Source organism: Papaver somniferum, unplaced genomic scaffold, assembly GCF_003573695.1.
Source record: "Papaver somniferum cultivar HN1 unplaced genomic scaffold, ASM357369v1 unplaced-scaffold_32, whole genome shotgun sequence".
Taxonomy (NCBI): domain Eukaryota; kingdom Viridiplantae; phylum Streptophyta; class Magnoliopsida; order Ranunculales; family Papaveraceae; genus Papaver; species Papaver somniferum.
In genome coordinates, this window is record NW_020643262.1 from 545,816 (window position 1) to 571,463 (window position 25,648).

The 25,648-nt window shown below is 40.3% G+C and overlaps 1 protein-coding gene across 1 annotated transcript; it reads left to right on the top strand.

Annotated features, from left to right (window-relative positions):
- Nucleotides 1-22,159: 22,159 nt before the first annotated feature.
- LOC113341857 (mucin-7-like) lies at nucleotides 22,160-23,870 on the top strand. The gene is made up of 2 exons (XM_026586576.1): nucleotides 22,160-22,451; nucleotides 23,572-23,870. Exons 1-2 carry the CDS (start codon nucleotides 22,160-22,162, stop codon nucleotides 23,868-23,870), a joined length of 591 nt encoding a protein of 196 aa, XP_026442361.1.
- Nucleotides 23,871-25,648: the final 1,778 nt, after the last annotated feature.

The window sequence follows — 25,648 nt, forward strand, 5'->3', positions numbered from 1 at the left end:
ATCCCAAGTCAAGTAAAGCATATTCAAACCTTTTCGTACCAATAGTAATTGGCACCGTGAAACCACCGGGATCTGTGCACTTTGTAGGCATCTTCTTCAAGAGCATAGCCGACGCACTCTCGCAAACTTTAGTAATTTCGTTTTCAAGCAACCTATCCTTCTTTATACATAATTCCTTCATGAACTTAACATACCTTGGCATAGTCTTGATAGCCTCTATGAATAGGATGTTGATTTCTATCTCCTTGAAGATGTCCGTGAGTGCCTTATCTTGAGATTCTTTCTTGGACTTAGTAAATCGACTAGGAAAAGGATGTGGAGTATTGAAAGTAGGAACCGGTTCCTTGAATTGGTCGGTTGGTGTTGAATCCTCCCTTGGTTCGGCTTCCTCTATGTCTTTGATTAACTCTTCACTAACTTCTTCATGATGACCTGGACTCTCCACTTGCCTTACGCTTCTTAAAGTAACCGCATTAACATTCTCTCTTGGATTCACAAATGGTTGTGAAGGAAAATTTGTGGATATTTGAGCTTTCATTAAGTTCATATCGTCGCCAATCGTCCCATTTGATTTTGCAAAGCCTTGATTGTTGAATGATTCTTTTATTGGGTTTGTTGGAACATAAAAGTGAAACCTTGCATGCCTTGCATTATTGCATTGAACTTATCATCATTCGAAGAATCTTGCTTCTTGACTTGTTGTGGTTGGAATTGTTGTTGAGGTTTGAAGCGTGATTGTTGGAATCCACCTTGTTGCACATATGGATTAGGAGTCTTCGCTTGCTTGTTTGCATATTTAAATTTAGGATGATCTTTCTAACTGGGATTGTAAGTATTTGAGTATGGATCGTACATTGGCCGCAAAGATTCCTCCATCTTACTAACCCTTCGGATATTTGAATCATGTCTTGTATATTTGTGCATTTGCAGCCATACTCTCAATCAGACTAGTTGCTTGGGAAAGCGTCTTCCCAGTAAGTGAACCACCTGCAACCGCATTAATCAAGTTACGTTGATCCGGAAGTAATCCTTCATAAAAATATTGAATGATGAGTGTTGGCGATATGTTATGGTGTGGGCAGCTTGCTAACAACTTCTTGTGCCGCTCCAAATACTCGTGGAGTGATTCCCCTGAAATTTGTAAGAATCCACTAATCTCTTTACGAACCACAACCGCCTTGGAAGCTGGAAAATACTTCTCTAGGAATAACTTTTCCATCTCGGTCCATGTTGTAATGCTCCCTGGGGTAAAATAATACAACCATACTTCGGATGAGTCTTGTAAGGAGAATGGAAAGGCTTGTAACATAGCCCTATCCATATCCTCGATGCCTTGCCTAAGACTTGTCATCTTGTTTTGAAATGGTTGAAAATGACGATTTGGATCTTCGTCGGGAAGTCCCTTGAACTTGGCTAAGTGGTGAATAAGACTCGATTTCATATCCACTAGGTCAGTTATTGTGATACTTCATGGTTGTGAATCCAAATTCGGAGAAATTAACTCTCCCAACTTCCTATCCGAAGGTGGAGATGGAGGTGGATTATTTGTACCACCTACCATTGTTGATGTTTAAGGCTCTTCTTGAAAGTTCCGAGCTTTTTGTAGTATTGTTCCCTTGCGAGTTGTAATCCCACAACGTTGGTAGTCCTATTGTTTAGGTGCCAGAGATCAAGTACCTGAAAACAAGATTCTCAAAAACTACGTTAGACACGATAATAAAATCTAACAAAGCAAGAATAAAGCAAAAAGTAAAAAGAAAACAACTAAAATCGTCCGATGCTCCCCGGCAACGGCGCCAAAATTTGATGCGTGTCGTAACCACAACAAATTAATTAATATTTTTCCTTGTACATCAGAAACACTCCTCTTCAATCCATAAACCATTAGGCTTCACTGCAATTTCATTCCCTGCTACCACCATGAACTCAGTACCAACACAGACAACCACTTTGTCTTCACTTCCTTCTACCATTTCTGTTGCTTCAATAGCTCAAGCCACAATTTCAATCCTGCAGCACCATTATCCATTGCAACCATCTCAATTGCAGTGACCATCAACAACATCAATATCTCTTCTTGACTCACTTCAACTCAGTCCCATTTTTCATTAGAAACTAATTCAACAGAATTATCAACACAACTCTTGTTTTGCTGCTCAAACAAGCATCAACCCATGAGAATCCTCCCTGTTCTGTCAAACCCATCTCCTAATTTCAGTCACGACAACAAGACTCCGATTCATCATTACGAACTCAGGCCAAAACCAAATCTGACTGCAACCCAAAAACACCAGCATCTCTTCCTAACTGATTTCTCAATTCCTTGCAGTTTCTCTTTCACCTGTTCACGCCAACACCACCACCAGAAGCAAACCCCTAATTCATCAACAACAATAACCAATAGAACTGCTTATAACTCTCCTCAACTTCACAACGCTACCAACCCATCTTCAATTGCAGAAACAATCAACAACAAATCCATTTTCATCTTGATTTCACAGAAACGGCAACCCCTAATTGCTTCTCCATGTGATTATACGCCTGCATCTCTACCTCGATCTTGAATTCATCAGCAATAACGATCTCAAATCTTTTTGTTCTTGATTTTCAATTCCGCTTAATCTCTCAATTTCAGTTCTCTTGATCTGTTCTCTATTTTCTTCTCTCAGCAATAATAGCATCATCATCTCTCAAATTTCGATTTCTGTTCTCTCCATGGATGCGGCTCAACTTCTTTGTTTCAGGTGTAACAACTAATGATTGAGAAAATGAAGAACGAGAGAATAAACTCTCGGTTTTAGGGTTAGGTGGTTTAGGGTTGGATGGTACATCGCACTGTTGCATACAACCCACTTATTGACAACCCCTTATCCTCAGCTGGATTGTGTTTAGTACTCCTCCACATAAAGTTTCCCCCTAAACTTTACTGGGCTCCAGATAGTGTTCGCCAATTAAATGACATTTTTGCCCCTTTTGCTCAAATTGGGTGATTTCTTCTTCTTTTCGTCTGCATGACTCCAAAGTACCTATAAAACTCAAAACACGCGTAAAATGCATAATTTACAAGAAAAATGGCAAAGAAAGCATAACCAATAGATAGTAAATCGAGGTGTATTCTACACCTATCATTTTGTTAACTGAAAACAAGCTCAATCCGGATACTATAGTATGTGTACCATATGCATACTTGAGTGGGTTATTTTCTAAAAACAGTTTATTTGTGAACTAAGACATATATATAAACTAAGGAATGCAATATTTTCAAACCGTGCTATAATGTTCATAAATCGATTCGAGTGAATCAATATCGTTTTTGCTTCGGTTGTGTCTTATTTACTTCTGTGAGATCTAAGCAATTGAACAACTCTCTAACTAGTTCTTTTGAGTCATTTGAACTAGTTATGGTGAAGATGAATAAGGTTGATATGAAAGCGCTCATATGGATAACCATTTGTTAACTATTGTTGAACCAACTAGGTGTACACGTTTAGGTACGGTTACTCAAACCTAAATGAAGTTATATTTCATTTGTGTATAACAAGATAAGTTCGATCTAATGGTTAAAAGATATTATCTTGAATCTAATTAGGTTTTCATCTAACGGTGAATATTGAATGCTTTGTTACCAAGGTAACTAAGATTGTAAACCCTGATTTGGAGACTATGAACTATAGCAACTGGGAAACCTAATCCCCACACCTCTTGTGTGATACTAGTTGTAAAATTTAGAGTCGATTCTCTTTTAACCTCGGGTTTCTACCGAGAACCTGTAGGTTAACGACTTGAAGAATTCATTGGAATTGTGAAGCCAGACCCAACAATTTTCTTTGTAGTTACGTGATCTGATCTTGATGTTTCTATCGTGATTGAGTGCAATCGTAAGATTGTATTGATATTAATTTCTCCGATAGGCAACATATAAAAGTAGTCACAAACATCTTCGTCTCATCGTTTGTGATTCCACAATATCTTGTTTCGCTAGTCGATTAAGATTATTGTGAGGTGATTGATATTTCTAGGCTGTTCTTCGGGAATATAAGTCTGGTATATCAATTGGTTCCTATTCACCTTGATTTATCAAAAGACGAAACAAAACTCGTAGGTATTTCTGTGGGAGACAAATTTATCTATTCTTGTAGACTTTTTTGTGTGATACATATTTGTTTATTAAGGTCTTCGACTTTGGGTCGTAACAACTCTTAGTTGTGGGTGAGATCAGCTAAGGGAATCAAGTGCATAGTATCCTGCTGGGATCAGAGACGTTAGGAGCGCAACTGTACCTTGGATCAGTGTGATATTGATTGGGGTTCAACTACAGTACAGAACGAAGTTAGTTTGTAGTAGGCTAGTGTCTGTAGCGGCTTAATACAATGTGTGTTCAATCTGGACTAGGTCGCGGGGTTTTTCTGTATTTCTGGTTTCCTCGTTAACAAAACTTCTTGCGTCTGTGTTATTTCTTTTCCGCATTATATTTTGTTATATAATTGAAATATCACAGGTTGTGCATTGAATCGATCAATTGGTAAATCCAACCTTTGATTTTTGATTGAAATTGAATGATCCTTGAACATTGGTCTTTGGTACCGTTCAAGTTAATCTCTCTTGTATTTAATTAGCCTTGCAGATTTTTATTAGCTTGAGTAAGTATTGAATCGAGAAATTGAGATATAACTCTTTGATATACTTTTTATTAAGATTGATTCTGACTGTCTATTTGATTCTCTTAAATGTATATTGTAGTTAGTCCATACAGATTGCTAAGACAAATATTGGGTGAGGTTGTTATACCCCCATTTTTTTAGTCTGCATTATATAGGTGTGATTTCATCCTAGAAAGTAGATGTAAGAACTTGTTTCATAATCGAAAGGAAAATCATGATGTGTTGATCCAGTTCTTCATTGAATATTTTGAATGATCAATACAAAATGATTAGGTATAACCAATATTAACTTTGGTTGAGAGATGGGGTATAACCGGTCATAGCCTATAATATATCGCTAGTTGTAATCGGTCACAAGTTACATTGGAAATCAAGGTATAACCCATCACAAGCTATATCTGTATGCAAGTTGTAACCGATCACAAGGTACTTTGGATTAATCCAAGGAACAACCGGTCACAAGATGAATTGGGAAGTTAGTTATAATCGATCACAAGCTACCTTTGGGAAGCAAGGTGTAACCAGTCACAAGATACTTCGAGAAGCAAGGTGTAACCGATCACAAGCTACTTTGTGGAGCAAGGTGTAACCAATTACAACCTATCTTGGGAATCATGTTATATCCGATCATGACATATTTTGGAGTGATGGTATAATCGGTTCCATGTGCAAAACCAAGTTTCCATGGTTCACATATTTCTTCATGATGTGTGTGAATTAAGGTTTAGGATTTTCTAAGATGAGAAGATTCTAGATGTCGACATTATTTGAACATGTACATAACTCCTATCATTAATTGTTCAAATATATTCCTTGATACTCAAGGTGATCCCATACCGAAAAATATATGTTTAATTACCAGCAACTAAAGCATTTCTTCTGGAAAATATTATTAGTTAATATGATAGATGTTGTAGGGCTTGTAGCCCATGGATGTGCGGCCCAATATAGTATCTAGGATTTTCTTCCTACATGTATATATAAGATATTGTTCCATGTAACCTGATGATGATGTTCAATAGAAACTACTTTCTGCCTCTTTACTTTACCCTATATTTCCACTGCAACACGTTATCATACACGAAGCTATACCGCAGAGCTAAACTGGATCGGTTGAATTTTTTTCCTACATGGATGGTTTACATCAACGCAGTTATGCAATCATCGTCAAGATAAGTTGAATTTACTTTATCCCGTCTATTTTTTTATACGCCCTATGTGTCTTCTTGATAAGAAAAAGAAAAATAATAATTAAAAAAAAACTATCTATTAAAATTAAAATTATTTCGATGATGATGGTTGATGTGTTTTGATTGTATTGTAAAGTGTATGTACTAATTTGTTTTATAAAATTTTGGTTGTCCGTGAAAGGAAATCTACTGTTAGCGGTCCAAGGAAATCTATTGTTGGCCGTGAAAGAAAATACGTTTCTGAAACTGAAAGAGGAAAGATAATACGTTTCTGAAACTTTCTGAACGCTTCCGAGGAGAAAGAAAATCTTCTAAAAGATCTCTCGACCCAAATAGGTTCGGTCCAACCCGTCCAACCCAAGTCGGTCTGGTCCAACCTGACCCAAACTGGTCGGGTCCAATCCAACCCAACCCAACCCAGTCGGTCCAACCCAGGCCGATCCAACCCGGTTTGTCATGTTCCCATCCATCCCAGCTTTGGCTTTCGGGATGTCCGCAGCCAAGGTTGTTCCGATTCTGTCTATGTATAGCGGGAACCAAAAATTGAGGTATGTAACTAACTAATGTGGGTTTTTTACATTGTATATTGGTTGGGCATATCCATTTAGATGTTTTTAGAACATGTATAGTTCTGTTTTTTTTGTCTTAAGATAAGTGTATATCATATAAACGGTCAACTTAAACTATGATTGTTGATCTCGACCATTAAGAATTTTGGTTTTATTATTATTTTGTTCTCTTGAATATGATATCGTCTATAGTTGAATGATGTTTATTTTTGTCCACTTGGTTGTACCAACTCAATTCCAATGTATTCATTTGGGGATTAGAAGTACTTGAGCACCATTATTGGATACTTGATATTTTCCCCAAATTTGAATGTTCTGTGGGATGCAATCCACTTACCGGCATAGTGAAATATGTACAGAGGGATATATGTATCATGAGACAAAAATGTACTTTTGTCTTCGGTAGTAATAACACCAACACACTAGTATCAACCGAACATGGGATCAGCTAAAATGTAATTCTAGCTCCCATCATAAATAAAAGAGTTGGAAATGCACCTGGTCATAGGTGTTGATATATACAATGTAATGTAGGTATCATAGTAGCAACCAATTTCACATAAACTTTAATGGAAACAAGAACTTTGCCTGGTCAATTGACTATCTTATTCAGTTGAACTAGATCCAATGTGTGCACTTATGGAATGAAACCACGACATATAAATTATCTAAAGCACTGAGATATATCTGGATGAAACGTAACATATATTCGCTCTAAAGTTATTGAGTTGAATCCGAATTTTGTTACTTAATAAGGCCACACCACTTATTAAATCTCTCAGGACTCAATGTCTAAGCTCTGTATGTACTAAGGTCTAATCACTCCAAAGGGTGTTCATGCATGAACTATTTCCTACCTTTTTGTAAACTTACAGTGAGAATGAAGTTGATTGCATCTATAAACTATTTTTAATGAATGTGGAAGGAAGCATATCCTTAGAAAATTAATATGTCAATCTAGTAAATTGTAAATCACTGGAACTTGAATTACTGAATTCATATTAACCCAAACAATGAAGTGATTGAGATTGATTCATAAAAACTTTGACATAAGAATAAGGCACATTGGTTGTGATACGATGTTCCGTTTTGAAGTACTAACACGAGCATCACTTTATTTGAGTATACGAGACAATGAACTAATAAAATGTGAAGTTACGGCGTCTATCACAATCGGTGATTTATGAAGTTACTAGATTTGCAATGCCTCTCCCCATTATGCTTTAGAGTAAGAAAGCACGTCACTCATCTTACAAAGTCTTTCTTTAGTAAAACACTATTGAGACCATCTTGTTTTACTTAGATGCAAATGGTAAATAACTCATTTTTCAAAGAATAAAGTGTGTTAGTGAACATATATCCATGCAGAATGGGGACCATTCAAGTGATTTATGGCTCTGGTGGATGTTTCGATGCATTGAATCAGTTATTGCTCACAACAAATGATGCGTTTAATTTTTGTATAACTCCTAGCACATACTACACAATGCAAAGTGCAAAGGCTCACCACCCTTGTTAAGACCAGAGAATTTATATCAAAAAGACTTGATGAATATTGCATGTTTAATAGGATCAATATAGATCATATTATACCCAATGGTCTCGCACAGACTACCATCAAAGGTTACAGATGGTGTCTAAGGAATAGGTTATGCGTACCAACCTACCTTTTATTGATTTGAGGATATGCAATATTACACGCATCTTTACTTAATTAGTTTTATAACCCAATATTAGTCAACTTTTCTGCGTACCAGTTGGTAACTGAATTTAAGCCTGACATTCGTGTTCTTACGCATTTTTGGTTGCACTATATATATGCCATTACGACTCCACATCGTACTATGATGGGTCTTCAAAACTATTAAGTAGTTATGTTGGAAATAAGTTTTCATGTACCGTGTATGAGAGGGGAGTGCCCCATATCCTGTTAGTGTCAGTATTTAGTATAAGTAGTTGGTGGTAGTATTTAACTTAAGAGTGGGTGTAAACATCTGGTGGCATTGTAGCCGTTGGATCTAAGAGTAAGGTCTAGATTTATAAGTTGGAAGTCCTGTAATAGTTAGGGTAAGAAAATTATTAATCAGATTAGAACTTTGTTCTTCTTAAGATGTGTTCTTTGAACTCAGAGGTTTGATTCTCACGAATCAAGAGAGGTTTATCCTCAATCTATCTACCCAACCTTGTCATTGTACTCAGGTACATGACAATTAGTATCTAGAGCCATTTTTTCCTGAGAAATCATGGTTGATGAGATGAATTTACAGGAGTAAAAATGGGTATATATGAATGGAAAATTGGTATCCATAGTGAAGTTGGAACGACTAGCAACGGAGGATTTGGATACTTGTCGATGGTGGTATCGGTTTTACATGGAAAAGAGTATATCTCCAGATCGAGAGAAATCCATTCGGAAGTGGTCAAAATTGATGAACAAGACATTGAAGAAGTTGACATCAATCATGTTTATTAGGTATACTTATTCATCTCATCAGCCTCCTTGCAAAGTGAAAGTCGCTGCAACAGCTGTTGATGAATTTTCAGAATTGATTCCCACTTTTTTCTTTGAAGAAGTTTCAGCTGTGGTTAAATGCAATTCCTTCAGCTATTGAAGAAGAAGATGATGATTCTCTCAATTTCGAATTGCTCATTCCATCATTTTTGTTCGATGAAGAAGAATATTTGTCTGACAAGGTGAAATTTCAAACTAAAGAAGTTATCAGTTCTGAGGTTAATTGTGAGAAACTTTAATGCTCTAAGGAATTGGTCATTAGTCATAGTAAACTAATTGGTAAGAATTTTTTTTTCTCTTCTCTTCGATGAGTCTCGCAGCATATTTGATCGAGGTAAGCGTATCCTTGATTCTTTCAATTCATAAGAGAAATTGCGTGTTCCATGGATTTCAATTTTGGGGTACCAATTAGATTACTGGCGTATCCATTTGATTGAGAGTTTGTGTATTAATGATGTTGCAATTCTAGATGAGAACAAAATGTTTAATAAAATGTCTGAGAGTGTGAATTTGAGTGGTGTTGAAGTAGCATTTTTCTGGCAGCTCAAAATGGGTAAAGTATTCGATCGTGGCAAAGAGTCAGATTGTATTAACGGGGTCTCTAATTATGTTGGTGATTTTTTTGCATTTCCTTCTTGTGTGATTGTTATTCTTGGGTACTGTTTCAATTTGTTGTTGGAGTATTCACATATGACTTTGTTTGTTACAAATGGTGCCAGTGATGAGAGTGGTAAGTTGTTTGCGAAATTTTCACAAGGAAATAGTTTTCCCATGAATACTTCTTTGTTTGTACTTATAGGGATGCTAATGTGTGAGATTACGAATGTTCATGAGTTGTCTCATTAAATGCTTGAAATGTGGGAGGAGGGAATTTTTCTTTTCCATCTGAAATATGTGCTGCCTGGGGCGCTTATTGGTTGTCAGTTTGTGTATTGGGGTGATCTTGGTGATAGCAGTAAGATGCTTGTTGAATTCTCGGCGAAGAGTATATTTTACTTTCTCTTGTTGGCAAGAGTATTGTGCTTTCAGAAGGCTCGTCAATGTTTGGTTCAAGTGCTTGGTTGGAAGGGAGAAGAAAATTATTTTTTACAACTAACATGTGACCTGCTGGAGGCAATTATAGCTCAATTTCCGTTTCTCTTACCTACTTCTGCAGGGTTTTTTAGGGTGGAATTTTTCAGGGTTATCATTGCTAGACAAACATGTGATATGCATATGATTCTTTTGCAAGAGCTTCGCACTATGTTATCTCTTAAGCACTCTCCATTACTCACATATGCAACTTATGACATAATTATGATTCAAGAGGGAGTTAAGCAGTTCATTTTGAGTTCTCTGCACACATCTTCTTGTGAGTTGCGCATTTTTGGAAAGGGGTTATATGTGCATTATTTCTTACCTGCACCTAATATCTACAACAGTTATATGATGCCAGTAGGTATTATACTGGGAACTCAGATCTCAGTCGTGGTATTTCAGCTTCTTAAAATGTTGTTGTGGGTAGGATACTTGAGGTGGAAGCTCAAATTGGTTCTACCTGGGTTACTGGTTATATGGATTGATAACAATTTTCTCTCAGTTGTGTGCCTTGATGAAAAATGGAATTATATAAGAAATTTGTTCTGCAAAGATGAGGTCCATAATCAAATTGCAACCACTATTATGCGGAGCAATGTGATTCTGACAAGTTTACTGAACTTTCGCTCCAAGAGTTTCAGTGCTGTCTATTTGGTTGTACTCCAGAATTTTGACAAATTCGTGGAAAATGATAAGGGGTGGATTTATATGGTTGGAAGAAGTGAAGTCCAAGCTTGCAGAAAAAATTGTCAATGGATTGTTGGGCTTGATTTTGAAGTGTGCAAGGTTATCACAGAAATATTCATTGCCCTTGCTAAATTTCTAGACTCTTCTAGTTCCTTTGTGTTTGATAGGGGGGAAGTTTTTTCAAGTCATATGTGGGGTTTCAGGTACTCTACAATAAATATGGCTAACTGGACAGAACTTGGGATCAACATTCTTGTTCATGGGGTTCTCTACACAGATGACATCATGGAGATTCATGTTGTTGTCTTAGCAACAACAACTGATGCTTCAAACGTATTTTCGTTCGTGCTTACCAAGCTGCGAGTGGTGACGTTAATGTGTGCCTAGAAAGTTAACTTTTCAGATTGAATTGGAGGGATCGCATGGCCAGTTGATTGTGGCAGCTCAGCATTCTAACCCAACAATGGTGAACGTACACACTCATGCCTTAATTGAAATAGTTTTAAATGTTAGTCGTGTACCTCTCCTTCAGATACTGGTTGTTGAGATGGTTACAATGCTTGTGGACAGTCATAACTATACTAAAATGTCATTGGGAGTGATGAGCATCCAGGATGGTATTTTCGAGCAGCTAAAGTTGATTCATGGGCCTGATATTGATCCTTGTAAAGGTCTAACATGGGTACTTCGTGGCAGCGTGGCGGCTAGTCTTCTTGGCGTGTTAGTGAAAAGTGCATAATACTGACACATCACTAGATCTGGACTTTTATGAGGATTCCATCTTCGAGTTGCAGACACATAACAAGGTCGTTAAAGACTATCACTTCAGACCCAATCCCATCCTTGAGGACAAGGGTGTTCTTCGATGGGTCGGTAATGTCATGTACCGTGTATGAGAGGGGAGTGCCCCATATCCTGTTAGTGTCAGTATTTAGTATAAGTAGTTGGTGGTAGTATTTAACTTAAGAGTGGGTGTCTTTATCATTGTAATAAGTGGGTTAGATGTAAACATCTGGTGGCATTGTAGCCGTTGGATCTAAGAGTAAGGTCTAGATTTATAAGATGGAAGTCCTGTAATAGTTAGGATAAGCAAATTATTAATCAGATTAAAACTTTGTTCTTCTTAGGCCGTGTTCTTTGAACTCAGAGGCTTGATTCTCACGAATCAAGATAGGTTTATCCTCAATCTGTCCACCCAACCTTGTCATTGTGCTCAGGTACATGACATAAGTTTCCAACAATTATCCGCATTTTAAAACTTTTGGCAGGAGATCTCTTACCGCTATATTTGCGGGTTATCACTTTAATGAGACAGTCTTCCCATCGTTTGGGGGAGATAATAAAAATTATTTTCTAAGGGAACGACAAGAATTTCCGTGGTGTGTTCCCACTATGGCTCATATTGATTCTTGTACTCCACATATGTAAATGTGAAGGGAGGAAGAATAATCGATTTTCAGAATGTACACTGATGTCACTAAAGTGATGAGATCACACATACCATCTGCAAACCTACCTGCAAAATTACAAATCCTCAATAAGGGATATACATCATAGACTTAGGTGTTGCAAATACACTTAATGGAAGGGTGGTTGAGGCCTTGGATCCATAAGGAAGTTGGAGAGATCACTTGGTTCGATCAATCCTCACCTAGAAAGGAAGTAGGTGAGTATGGCACAATTTATTTATATCATCAGAAATAATCTCATAAGATTGTCTCTGAATATGTCCATGAATCAAACTGGAGGATGATCCGAAGTTTAATGATTCTAGAGAACAATGACATCCCAAGTGGATTATGAGAATGTGCACGAGTCAATGGAAAGATCATGCGAGCATATTGATGATTAATTTCATATACACTTGCTTAAGGAAATAAAGCAAGATGAGATGGAACCATGCTCCTTGTTACTACATATTTGGCAATGTAATCCAGGTAGAACTTGGTTCTTTGACAAATATACAAGTATTTGGTGTGGTAGTATTAACCAACCAAGTGTAAATCCTGTTAGAGCACTGCTCGGTCGAACTCGCAAGGGTTGCTATCTCAAGCTTGTTTGTCAATATTAGTGATCAAAACTACAAGTTTTGACTTCTAGTCTACTTATAATGATGTCTCGGACTAGGATAGATTGTGTAGTTGAGCATTAGACTTCACGGCGTTCATCATTGAAGACGAAGAACTACTAAGGAGAGCTTGTTAAACTTCATCAACAAAAGGTATGTGGAGACTAATACTCATCTATCACTTGGAAAGTTTATTTCTACTCTATATCCTATATTGAGACAAAATTCGTATTACTTTATAGTATTCGATTATGCACATTTGAGATTTCGATCTGAGTTTAACTTGCTTACATATTTCTCAAAATATGTATTGGTAAGATTTCGCTTCAACCAATTTCATCTTATATTCTTGACGAAAGTCAAAAGATGAGCATGTGAAAATCGTCGCGTAACATCTTACATAGTTTGTGTGATACAATCATTTGGTGTAGACATGGCATGTTTGTGTCAATATTTGTGATACAATCGTTATGATTATTTCAATAACTTCAAAATTGTTTTGATGCTAATAATTCGTGAAAACAACTGTTGTCATCCTCTAAGAAAGTTTTAATGATTGAAATAGAGTTTAGAACACTTAACCATCATTGGATTATAAACATTGTATGCATTCTTGTATGTATGTGATCCATGACCGGAACTATAGTATGCATACCTGTTAGTTGTGAAATTCCGAGTACCTAAGTCCACATACCCGTACACGTATCGGCGAAGGGTTTAGGTCCGGAAATATCTGCTATGTTTGGAAGTATGCGTACCCGTTTACATACTGGCGAACCCAAACTCAGACCGACTACTTTAAGTATGCGTACCCGTTTGCATACTTGAGTGGTTAAAGTTCTAAAATCGATTTGTTCATGAAATAAAACATTTATATAATAAGGAATGTATTCTTTGTAAACCGTGGCTATAATGTTCATGAATTGATTCGAGTGAATCAAACCGATTTTGCTTCAATTGTATTCTTGTATACTTATATGAGAATATAGCAATTGAACAACTCTATAACTAGTTTTATTTGATTCATTTGAACTAGTTGTTGTTAAGATGAATAAGGTTTATATGAGAGTGTTCATATAGCTAACTTCGGTTACATTTAGGTACGGTTACTCAAATCTGAATGAAGGTACATTTCATTTGTGTATAACAAGCTAAGTTCGATCTAACGGTTGAAAGATGTTTGCTTAAATCTAATCATGTTTTCATCTAACAGTGAATATTGAATGCTTTGTTACCAAGGTAGCATTGATTGTAAACCCTGATTTGAAAACTATATGTTTTGGGGTAAAAACTGATTCTGCTATTTTTTGGTAAATTTGGGTGTGTTGATGAGAAATGAATTCAAACCCTAAACAAATGCACTGCAAAGGAATCTTTTTATATTCGAGAGATCAATCTGTAAGACTCTAGCCTAAACCAAGAAATGGCCGTTCCATATTCAATTCAGTCACAAGGTGAAGGAGAAGGGTTGATCTTAGGGGGGGAAGCGAAGAAGGTGTTTGAGATCAGGATGTTGAATTATGAAGGTGTGGTTGTTTTATGACTTATATCAGAAAAATGGTTTCTGGCTACTTGTGTTGATAACACTTCTGTTCTCCCTTTGAAATAGGTTGAAAACCTATTTATATAAGTCATTGAGCGCACCTGATCTCATAGGAAGTGGAGTAAGTTAAGTAGAAGAGAAATGGAATCGTGTGGAAGGTGGTGATCATCGTGTTTCCGTTATAAGGGAAGACCAGTCACACCTTCACCCACTACTCTCATTACTATTAATCGTCCGTCTTTCCTGACACTTTATCGTAATGGGCGTGTTGCACGCCGCACGCTGTAAACCACCAGACCAATACCCCAGTGAGTATCCCCCAGTTTGTGACATGTTTGATGTCTCGAGTGAATGGGTCAAGTCATGTGACTTGCCACTAAAATCAGCACATAGTGCTTTTAGGTTAAATTATAAATTATTTGTGAAACCAATATTTATAAAACATCGCTTATAATCAATGTGTATGAAGCATCGCTTTTAAGCAAGCAGCTGAAAATAATTGATGTGCAAGAAGCATAATCGTTTTAGAGCTCGATTGAATCGGTCGCGGATTGAGCGTTTTTAAAAAGGTAGCATGACTGACCACCTTGGAGTGATCGTTTAGTAGCTTTAGGGACAAGCTATTGTTTGATCAATCGCTCCCTGCGAAGGAGGGGTGGCCGGTGATCACAATGCTACCCTGTTGGTTTTCTGAAAATAAATCTACACCATCCAACTAGACTAGAAAAGTTGAATGGACGAGATGATTTGCGGCATTTACATATTGTCGTTGACACAATTTTAGGGTTTAGGGGACGCGCGGCCAACCCTGTTTTGGCTAGTCGAATCAAAGCGTTGGGCGCTGATTCGAATAGGACGATTGGCTATGTGCAAAGACGAGCCTCTGGTGAATATGATGACATCTCCTGGGCCATCTAAAATTAGATCTAAGCCACTCGATTCGGCTGGCGAAGATGGATGAGTAAGATGTTGCCGCAAACACCAATTAGGGTTTCAAAGAAGCCGCATCCACCCTAGTTCAATCGAACGATTTGGTGTGCCATTGACTTCCTATGAGCAAGTCGATTGGTCGGTGGTGAACGCATTGGCACCTCCTTGATCGTTTGGAACGCGATCTAAGTCGTCCAACTAGGCTGGCGAAGTTGGACGGATATGATGTTTTGCAACAATAATAAACTGCCGCAACCCAAAATTAGGGTTTTGAAATAGTGTGTTTGTCCTAGTTCGGGCAAACGATTAACGCCATATAGGCTTGTCATGGGTAGGTCGATCGACCAAATGGGAAGTTGGGACGCCAACGAACACGCCAGCACTTCCTTAATCGCTTGCGGGAAAATCCAAGTCGTCCAACTAGGCTAGCGAAGTTGGGCGGTTGTGACGTTTCTGAGACCTTTTTGGCCGGTATAGGTCGTCTGAGCTCTCTTCTTCGACATCGCGATCACCTATGTTTGGGCTAATCGTTCGAAGCACTTGTGAATGAACAAAATAGGACTAGATTGACTAGGGCACTATTGGGCCCTCCAGCGGTCAATATGGTGATTGCCTAGTTCTTCCAGGAGTAGTCTATACTTGCTAAATCGTGCGGCCAAATCGTGTGGCCATGATCATTTTTGAGACTAATATGAACAGTCTAGATTTTCATTAAGGAATTTAAATGCGTTCGATCGCGCTAACTTTCAATTAAAAGGCGTGCTAACACGCTAATCTTTTTGTCAGAGGGTGGTGTAGCCTATACGAGTGTTTTCATGCAAGTCTCAATACTGACACTTCGGGAGATTTACGCTACTCCGCTGCGAGTGAACGCTAATCGTCATGTCATGTCAATATTGAGAGTTCGGCTGGGAACATAGCATAGGAAAATACTAGGCGTGCTATGCATTAGTAAATAATGCGATAGGTTAAAATTTACAGAATATCTGGGATTGTTGCTTCATGCACCACTCTGATAAATTTCATAAATATGTTGAATTGCTCATTACATATGTAAGTAAAGAGGTATGAACACTCATTACTTTTAAATGGTCTTTAGTCCTTTGCAGGATGACAGCGCTAAATACAGGGTTTTACAAATTTGACCTTGAACTGAAAACCACCATCAACATTAAGTCCCCTGCTTAGCACGTAACAATGACATTGTTGTGGGGTAAGCAATAGATGGTGACATATAAGATGGAATAGAGACGAGGAGAATATGCTTAACAGGAAAAGTTGAATGTTGGCGCCGTGTAGGGCAGCGTTGCTGCGGCCTTGGGGCGGTGGGCCCTGCTGCTCCTTCCGTTTTCGGAACAAAGAAGGTTTCATTCTTTCGTTAGAACTCCGTCAAGCTTTCGTGTATAAAAGGATGCCGGCCCTCTTCTTTTTTTTTATATCTGTTCGCTCCAATTCCCATCCTCAGCATTCACCGTTCCCTTGCCGCCGCCGTTAGCTGTCTCGTCGTCGCGCGTCCGCCAACATCAAGGTACGTGCTTTCTCCCCTTTTCGCTCCCAGTGTATTTTTTTTATATGGATGTAAACCCTAGTTATAGCTTTCATGAACTTCGGAAATTTATCTTCATATGAATGATATCTCTTCGTTAGCGATATTGTAGTGAGCTTTAGAAGTAGCATCGATGACAACATTACTTGAATTATGAGTAAAGGATTATGAATGTCGCCGTTTGCTCCCCCTCTTTTTTTTTGCAAAAGACCTAGTTTTAGTTTTCAGCCGTGGGTGTATGCCCATGGTGAAATTTTTTTCCTTTTGTTCGAGGGGCGTAAGTTCCCACTCGAGCTTGCTATAAGCGTATGTCGGTCGTGGGCGTGTATCCCGCGGCCAAAGACCTTGATATGGACGCAAACTGGCCGTGTGTGTATATTCCTCGGCCGAAAAATTGACTGCAATGAATACGGCCCCTCCATCATTGATATTAGTTTGTTATCCACATGATTCGATCTCTGAACTTCGACCATTGTTTGCATCAAATTCGATAAGAAGTGATGTGCATGATTCTTCTTATAGCATGGACTGCAATGAATACGGCCCCTCCATCATTGATAAGAAGTGATGTGCGTGATTCTTCTTATAGCATGGATTAGTGAACTTCGACCATTGTTTGCATCAAATTCGATATCCGTCAAGCTTTCGTGTAACAATGACATTGTCCGAATCGCAGTAAATATACTGGGAAAAAAGTCGATATAAAGTGCTCATATGGCTAACCATTGGTTAACTATTGTTGAACCAACTAAGTGTACACGTTTAGGTACGGTTACTCAAACCTAAATGAGGTTATATTTCATTTGTGTATAACAAGCTAAGTTCGATCTAACGGTTGAAAGAATTAGCTTGAATCTAATTAGGTTTTCATCTAACGGTGAATATTGAATGATTTGTTACCAAGGTAACTGTTGATGGTGGTTTTTAGCTTAGGGTTATAATCGTAAAACCTTAGTATGACGTGACGTCACTCTGTAAGGAAACGGAGCCGTGAGTATCGAAATCCCCACTAGTGCATTTATTGAGCCTTTCAATAGTCTACGAGAAATTTACCATGGTACCTTTTTTTTATATATATACGCTATGTTCCACAACAGAACCCTCAAGTATCGACTGGCATTGTCTCCGCACATGCCAGCCACATCTCTACGCCAAAGGCATTCCAACCATGCCAGCTGCACCACCGTGCCAATGGCATGCCAACCATGCCAGCCACACCTCCGCGCCAAAGGCATGCCAACCATTCCAGCCGCACCACCGTGCCAACGACATGCCAACCATGCCAGCGACATCTCCGCGCCAAAGGCATGCCAACCATGCCAGCCGCACCACCGTGCCAACGGCATACCAACCGTGCCAGCAATACATCCACGCCAAAGGCATGCCAACCATGCCAGACGCACCACCAGGCCATGCCCCCATGCCGCTGGCTGCCAAACGGAGGGTTGCAACAATCAACGGCCACCCTTCCCTCTGAGATGCAAATCTCAGACGTACAAGTTCGCCCCCAAATGTGTGGCAACTTCTGGCCCAATGCCAAATTCCACGGTTTATGCCAAAACCCTAATTTGGCAGCGCCTAAAACATGTCAAAGCCATGTCGTCCATGCCTCCATGCCGGTGGCTGCCAAACGGAGGGTTGCAACAATCAACGGCTACCCTTCCCTCTAAGATGCAAATCTCATCCGTACAAGTTCTCCACCAAACGCATGGCAACTTATGGCCCAATGCCAAATTCCACGGTTTATGCCAAAACCCTAATTTGGCCGCGCCTAAAACATGCCAAAGCCATGCCGGCCATGCCTCCATGCCGCTGGCTGCCAAACGGAGGGTTGCAACAAGCAACGACTACCCTTCCCTATGAGATGCAAATCTCAGTCGTACAAGTTCGCCATCAAACGCGTGGCAACTTCTGGCCCAATGTCAAATTCCACGGTTTATGCCAAAACCCTAATTTGGCCGCGTATAAAACATGCCAAAGCCATGTCGTCCATGCCGCTGGCTACCAAACGGAGGGTTGCAACAATCAACGGCTACCCTTCCCTCTCAGATGCAAATCTCAGTCGTACAAGTTCGCCACCAAACGCGTGGGAACTTATGGACCAATGCCAAATTCCACGGTGTATGCCAAAAACCTAATTTGGTCGCGCCTAAAACATGCCAAAGCCATGCCGGCCATGTCTCCATGCCGCTAGCTGCCAAACGGAGGGTTGCGATAATCAACGGCTAACCTTCCCTCTGAGATGCAAATCTCAGCCGTACAAGTTACCCGCCAAACGCGTGGAAACTTCTGTCCCAATGACAAATTCCATGGTTTATGCCAAAACCCTAATTTGGTCGCGCCTAAAACATGTCAAAGAGATGCCTCCATCCCGCTGGCTGCCAAACGGAGGGTTGCAACAATCAGCGGCTATCCTTCCCTCTGAGATGCAAATCTCATCCATATAAGTTCGCCACCAAATGCATGGCAACCTCTTGGCTGCGATGCCAAAACTCCGTAGTTCGTGCCAAACCCTAATTTGGGTCACGCCAAGAGCATGCACGAGCCATGCTGGCCATGCCACCATGCCGCTGGCCGCCAAAAAAAAGGTAGCCACTATAAACGGCTACCCTTCCTCCTGAGATGCAGATCTCGGCCGTACAAGTTCGCCACCAAACTTGTGGCAACTTTGGCCGCAATGCCGAATTCCACGGTTTATGCCAAAACCCTAATTTGGCCGCTCCTAATGTATGCACGAGCATGCCGGCCACGCCACCATGACGTTCGCTGCCAAACGAAAGGTAGACACGATCAACGGCTACCCTTCCTCCTGAGATGCAAATCTCAGCCGAACAAGTTCGCCACTGTGCCGCCAAACCCTAATCTGGCTACACTGCCAATTATTTGGCCACGACACACACTTGGCTACTCTGTCAATTATTTGGGCACGACACCAAACCCTAATTGGCCACACCAAGAGCATGCGCAAGCTATGCCGCAGCTACAATGTTGGCTGCCAACGAAAGGTAGCCATAATCAACGGCTACCCTTCCTCTTGAGATACAAATCTCGGCCATCGAAGGTCGCCACCGAACCGGAAAACCTCTCAATATTCACTTGCCACACATAGAAACACGCTACATGATAGACGCATTTATGTGTCTATATTGTTCTCAATATTCTGTATTGTTAGACTCGATTAAGTAGTTATTGTGTTATTTTGTGTTTTTGTAGATGTTTTACAGAAATAAGCCTTTGCGGCGAAATGAGCTCGAAAAGTAGTGTTTTACACCACAGGATAATGTACCGGAGGCACCTCAGAAATTCACCGGAAGCGTCCCAGAAATGTACCGGAGGAACCCAGAAAAATTACTATTTCCACCCCAAAATTACTATTTCCGCCCCAATTGCTAAAGGGACACCCGTACAGGATTAGGGGGGACACTTTTCTTCTCATAATTCAAATTTTGGAAAAAGGCGGGAAATTTCTAAACAGTTCTGGCAGAATTTCGATCGTCAAAATGAAGTGGTTATGGGTCGATTCAATGGCTGAAATTTGGTATAGAGATGTGATATAGGTTAAGGAACATAGTATGGGTGACATGATCGATCAAATTTGGCTGGAATTTTTGGTATGATTCACACACCCAAAACAGAGCACGTGTACTGTAACACGAGCAAAATTGAAGTTTTTTGTGCATGGGGGAGTTCTGCTGGCATTGGAAGAGTTTTGAGGCGTGAATAAGTGAATTGGAGCGTGCTGGACCAGAGAAAACGCGTGAAAAGCTAAAACAGGAAAGAAAATATCCGAAAATATTTTCTTTCACTGCCGAGGATTTGTGGAGTTATGGAGGAGATTCGATGCATGCTTCGGGTTTAAATAGAGTCCTTGGAGGTCAGAGAAAGGTTGTCGAGAGTCTGGGGTCGAGAGGAGGTCCATAGAAGCAGAAATCAAGAGTTGATGAAACTCTGTTGCTGCTGCTGATGATGATGAAGAACACGAAGAACGGACCTGCAACAGCGGTCGTTTTTCTACAGTAATAACGACTCACACCTGTGGTTCGTACATCAGGCAGTCTTATTTTCCACAGCGTTTGCGACACAGCGGCAGCAGTCTTATTTTGTCACTCAGGGTCGTAGGTCTCTGGTTTTATTGTATTTCTCATATTCTCATCATTTGTAAACCATTTTTGAGCCATAATAAATTATTTTGAGATAATTTTTACTATGATGAGTTAAACCCCAACACTGGGACGACGGAGGAGGCCGAGCTTCATACATGGGTAATTTTATTAATTCTTTTCATGACTTTTGCATTAATTTTAATTGAAATTATGATTTAAATTAATTAGTTGTGATTGGATTTGATGGGTCATGCTTAGCTTAGATGATTTTATGTCCCATGCTTAACATTTACACCTAATATTTTGAGAATCTATCTTGGCAATAAATTAGAGTCGATATATTTAATATATTTTTCGAGCTATTATTGATAAAAGAATTATTATTTGAACCTTAAGAAATGAATTTGGCGGAATCCTAGTCCCAGTACCTCTCTACCAATTTGTCAATATTTTTGTATATAATTTTTATAAATCTAAAAATCCTTCACCTTCACAAGTCTTAGAGTTCGAACCTTCATTACTATAACCCCATCAAAAATCTTTAATCACTACACGTTTTCCATGAAAACACTCGAGACATCAAAACATGTCACAAACTGGGGGATGCTCATCAGGGTATTGGTTTGGCGGTTTACAACATGCGGCGTGCAAAACGCCCGTTACAAGAAAGTGTCATAAGAGTGAGGTGGTTAGTAATGGCAAGAAATAATGGTGAAACGTATCCTCATTATGGAAACATCAATTCCAAGCGTTACCCGTTACCATTTTTCTTCCACCACTCAATCGCTTCCACTTCTTACGAGGCCAGGGTACGTTTTATTGTGACTTGTATAAATAGGTCTCACCTATTTCCACCAAACAACAAGTTTTGGTCAGGAGAATACACCACACTCACAAATCACTTGCTAGATTTCCAAGATACAAGTCGTCAAACAACTACTCTTCCAGAATCAACTATTCTGGTTTCAACACTCTCTTCGCTTCCCTCCCTAAGACCAACCCTTCTACTTCACTTTGTGACTGAAGCAAGTCTGAAATGGCCATTTCTTGGTTTAGGCCGGATTTGTACAGATTGATCTCTCGAATCAAAGTACTCCCTTGCAGTACATTGTTTAGGGTTTAGACTCGTTTCTCACCTACAACACACGAAATTACCGAAATCAGCAGAAACCGATTTCACCCTCAAACAATTGGCGACCACAGTGGAGCTCAATCTCTCGGTTGCAATATCGATTTCCAACTTCCAGTTTCACCTTTCAATTCTAATTTCAATATGGTAGAACTCAGATCCAGGTCAGCAACAAGCCCTGAAAACACCAGCGCGGAACCCGTCCCTGGTACTAACACTCCTTCCGGTAACATCAATACACCACCTACTAATTCCAGCAGCACGGAAAGCGCTCCTTCAGATGTTGCACCACCAATCACCAGGGCCAGAGCTGCTGCCGCCCCTAATGTTTTTACGCAGCCTACCAATCCCAGCAGTACAGAAAGCGCTCCTTCAAGTGTTACACCACCAGTCACCAAGGCCAAAGCAGCTGCTACCGACCCTAATGTTTCGTCGAGTATGGCGCCTCTAGTTACTCCGCCATCAGGACGAAGAGCCGGAGAATCCAGAGGAAGCCGACCCTATATCACCATCGCTGATTTGATGGAAAGACAAGAAGTTATTGATATAGCCCAGACGGAGATGGCTTCGACTCAAAAAGAGGTACTTGTCTTTCTCAAGACCCTAACGGAACGCCTACCACAGGAGTTGCAACATCCAAAGTCGATGAGGAACACCTCCAATACCCCTGGCGTCGGCACCTCAGCAGGGCATACCTTTGCAGACGAAGAAACTCGCGCCAGAACCCCATTGGAGAGAAACCAACCGTCCAATTTCGTCACGTGAGAATATTTGGAGCAACTTCTTCGGATTCGAATCAAAAATGATGATATAGACATGCATCAGCATCAACCCTCTTACTCGCCTGAAATACAAAGAATTCCTCTTCCAAGAGGATGCTCTTCTCCTCAATTTACTTTTTACGACGATATCGGGAATGCACGTGAACATATCTCTCGATTCCTGGAGTCCCTAGGAGAACACGAATACAATCACGTTCTCCGTCTGAGGGAGTTTTCGAAGTCGCTTACCGAAAGACCATACACGTGGTACAACAGCATCACACCAAACAACATCCCCAACTGGGGTGACATGGTTACGGCTTTCTACAAGAAGTACTTCTTCGTGTCAGAGCAAGTTACTCTGAGAGCTGCAAGAATTTTGAAGCAAGAGGCTACCCACTCCCCATCTGTGGTCAATAATTCGGAAGGAGAAGCAATGTACGCATATGGATACATTAACCTTGAGATCAAGGTGGAAGACGCTATAACGCATAACAAATTCCACATTGTCAATGAACTAAGTTATGACATGATCCTGGGGAGCTCGTGGGTATTTGACAACAAAGCAAAATTGGGAGCATCACCTCTGCCAGTGTCGACACCCGAAAGAGTTTCCAACAAGCCGTCCAACCTGTTGCCGTATCAACAACTTACCAACGGAACTCGATCACCCTGAGAAATCCCGTTGGCGCTCGCTCATAGATTCCAAACGCAAGTAAGTCTGGTCAAACAACCTTATATACAACCAGTCACTTCTTCTCTTAGACCGTCATGGATAATTGGTCTGATTATCAGAACGGAAATTGTTAAGAGATGTGAGTGGGGCACTGGGCCTTTCAAGCATTTCGCCAAGAATTTGGAAGCTGCAGTCGAAGATAGCGGTTACACGACGCCCAAAGTTTCAAATTGGAGACATGGTAGTCAAGGCAACCTCATTTCAAGTCGGAAATATAATGGTGAAGATAGCTATTCGAACTGATTCACCCGAAGAAAGGGAAGATGAGCCATATCTGGTGGCAGATGTTCTTTTGGGCGGTTACTGGAAACTCATCAACACCGAAAAGTTGGAAGGCGTAACGGTTCACTTTGGATGACTCAAGCCCTTCAATACCTAAAGCACTGTGCTACTTCCTCCTCCAGCGTTCTTCCTTTAGTATTTTCTTCAGCAATTTCCCTTTCCACTCAATATTTGTATTCCCTCCAAGATGAATGCACCGCTTGCATTCTTAATTAAGTTTTCGATTTCTATTTAAAGCATACCTTTCCTTTTAAACGAGTTTTCCGGATCTCAAAGAGAAAAAAAAACACCAAATAAATCTCGAATCATCGTGAAAACATTACCCATAAAATCACGACCAGAAAAGCCGAAACTCTGCAAGAAATACCTTATTCGAAGCTCTGAAGGGAAGAATATACAAGAAACCATCAGACGACAGAAAAGATATGGAATGTCAAAGAACTTATTCTGATTGAAGGATTGGATCTTTCAAATAAGAGGTTTTATTCATTCAAAGATGTGAAACCGTGGAAAATAGATGAACAGAATACTACCAAAGAAAAATAAAAATGAGTCTATGAAACATCAAAACGGCTACGCGTCAAAGAATTAAAAAAAAGGGGGGGGAAACTGGTCATCGAAAGCAGATGCATGGATCGCCAACGCCTCTGTCAGGACCCTTTCAAGCACTTTCCCAAACAATCTCTCGGGCATCAAACGTTCCATCCAAAAGCCGCCTCAGCAATAGCGACTCCAGCATCCCGTCCAGAATCCGCCTCAGCAACAGCAACCTCAGCATCCCACCCGGAAACCGCCTCATCAGCAACAATTTCCGCCTCCTTCCCGACATCATCTTCAACAGCCGTCCCATCATATGCCACCATGACTTCTCCAACGCCACCGACAGCAGTTTCGGCGTCCACTCCAAAAGTTGCTTCTGTTTCATCAACCTCAGCGTCGTCTTCCTAGAAAACTTTTTCAGTAATCTTTCGAGGATACCCCGGTTCATCCACATCATAATCAAGGATTATGACACCGTCCTGGACATGGAAATTAAGATGGCTCTTCCCTAGGAGATTCATGGACTCAGTCTTCCGCCGTTTCAACCGAGAAGAGAATCGTTCAGCCCTAGCATTGTGCTGTGTAGAAGTTTATTTTCCTTGAAATCTCTCAACGCGCTGGGATACTTCGTCACCTCCCCGCTTCTCCTCCATGCCCAACGAAGCCATGAAAGCCTGAGCACGCATCCGCACTCCGTATAGATAGGTGGAAGGCATGTCCTGAATGATTTCGCCAGCCTCACGAAACAGAGAATCAATTATGTCCAATGCCTCCTCATGAGAAGAAAACTGGTTTTCGCCGATTCCAAAGCTTCTCTCCGAAGAGTCAGAGGTACGGTTGTCACTGGAAAATCCCATTATATGCTACAAAAACCCAAGAGGGAGATAAGTTTTCGCCCCGTATTCACCAAAAATCTACATGAGAAAGAAAAAAAAATAGGGAACCAGGAGAAAACACGAGACGATACCTGTAAAGAGGGTGGGCGGGATTTTAGGACGACCTGTGCGAACGAAGGATTCAAGATCGCCCCTTATATTCAACAGAGCGATGAAGTCTCGAAAAGGACAGCCTTCTATTGGCCGTGAATTAAGGGGTGACATCAGCTGGAACAGATGTTTGTGTATGCGAGATAATTAGGGTTTGATGAGAAAACGTGAAAACACGTGTTTGAGACACGCTTGCCTACGTTGTTGCTACTGCTCTGCCTCCAGCACCGAGACTCGAAAGCAAACACCGGCGATATGACATGAGGAGGAGGAGCGACACCCCTTTTGTAGCCACGACACCTTTGGAATTTGAATAAGGAAGGGATTT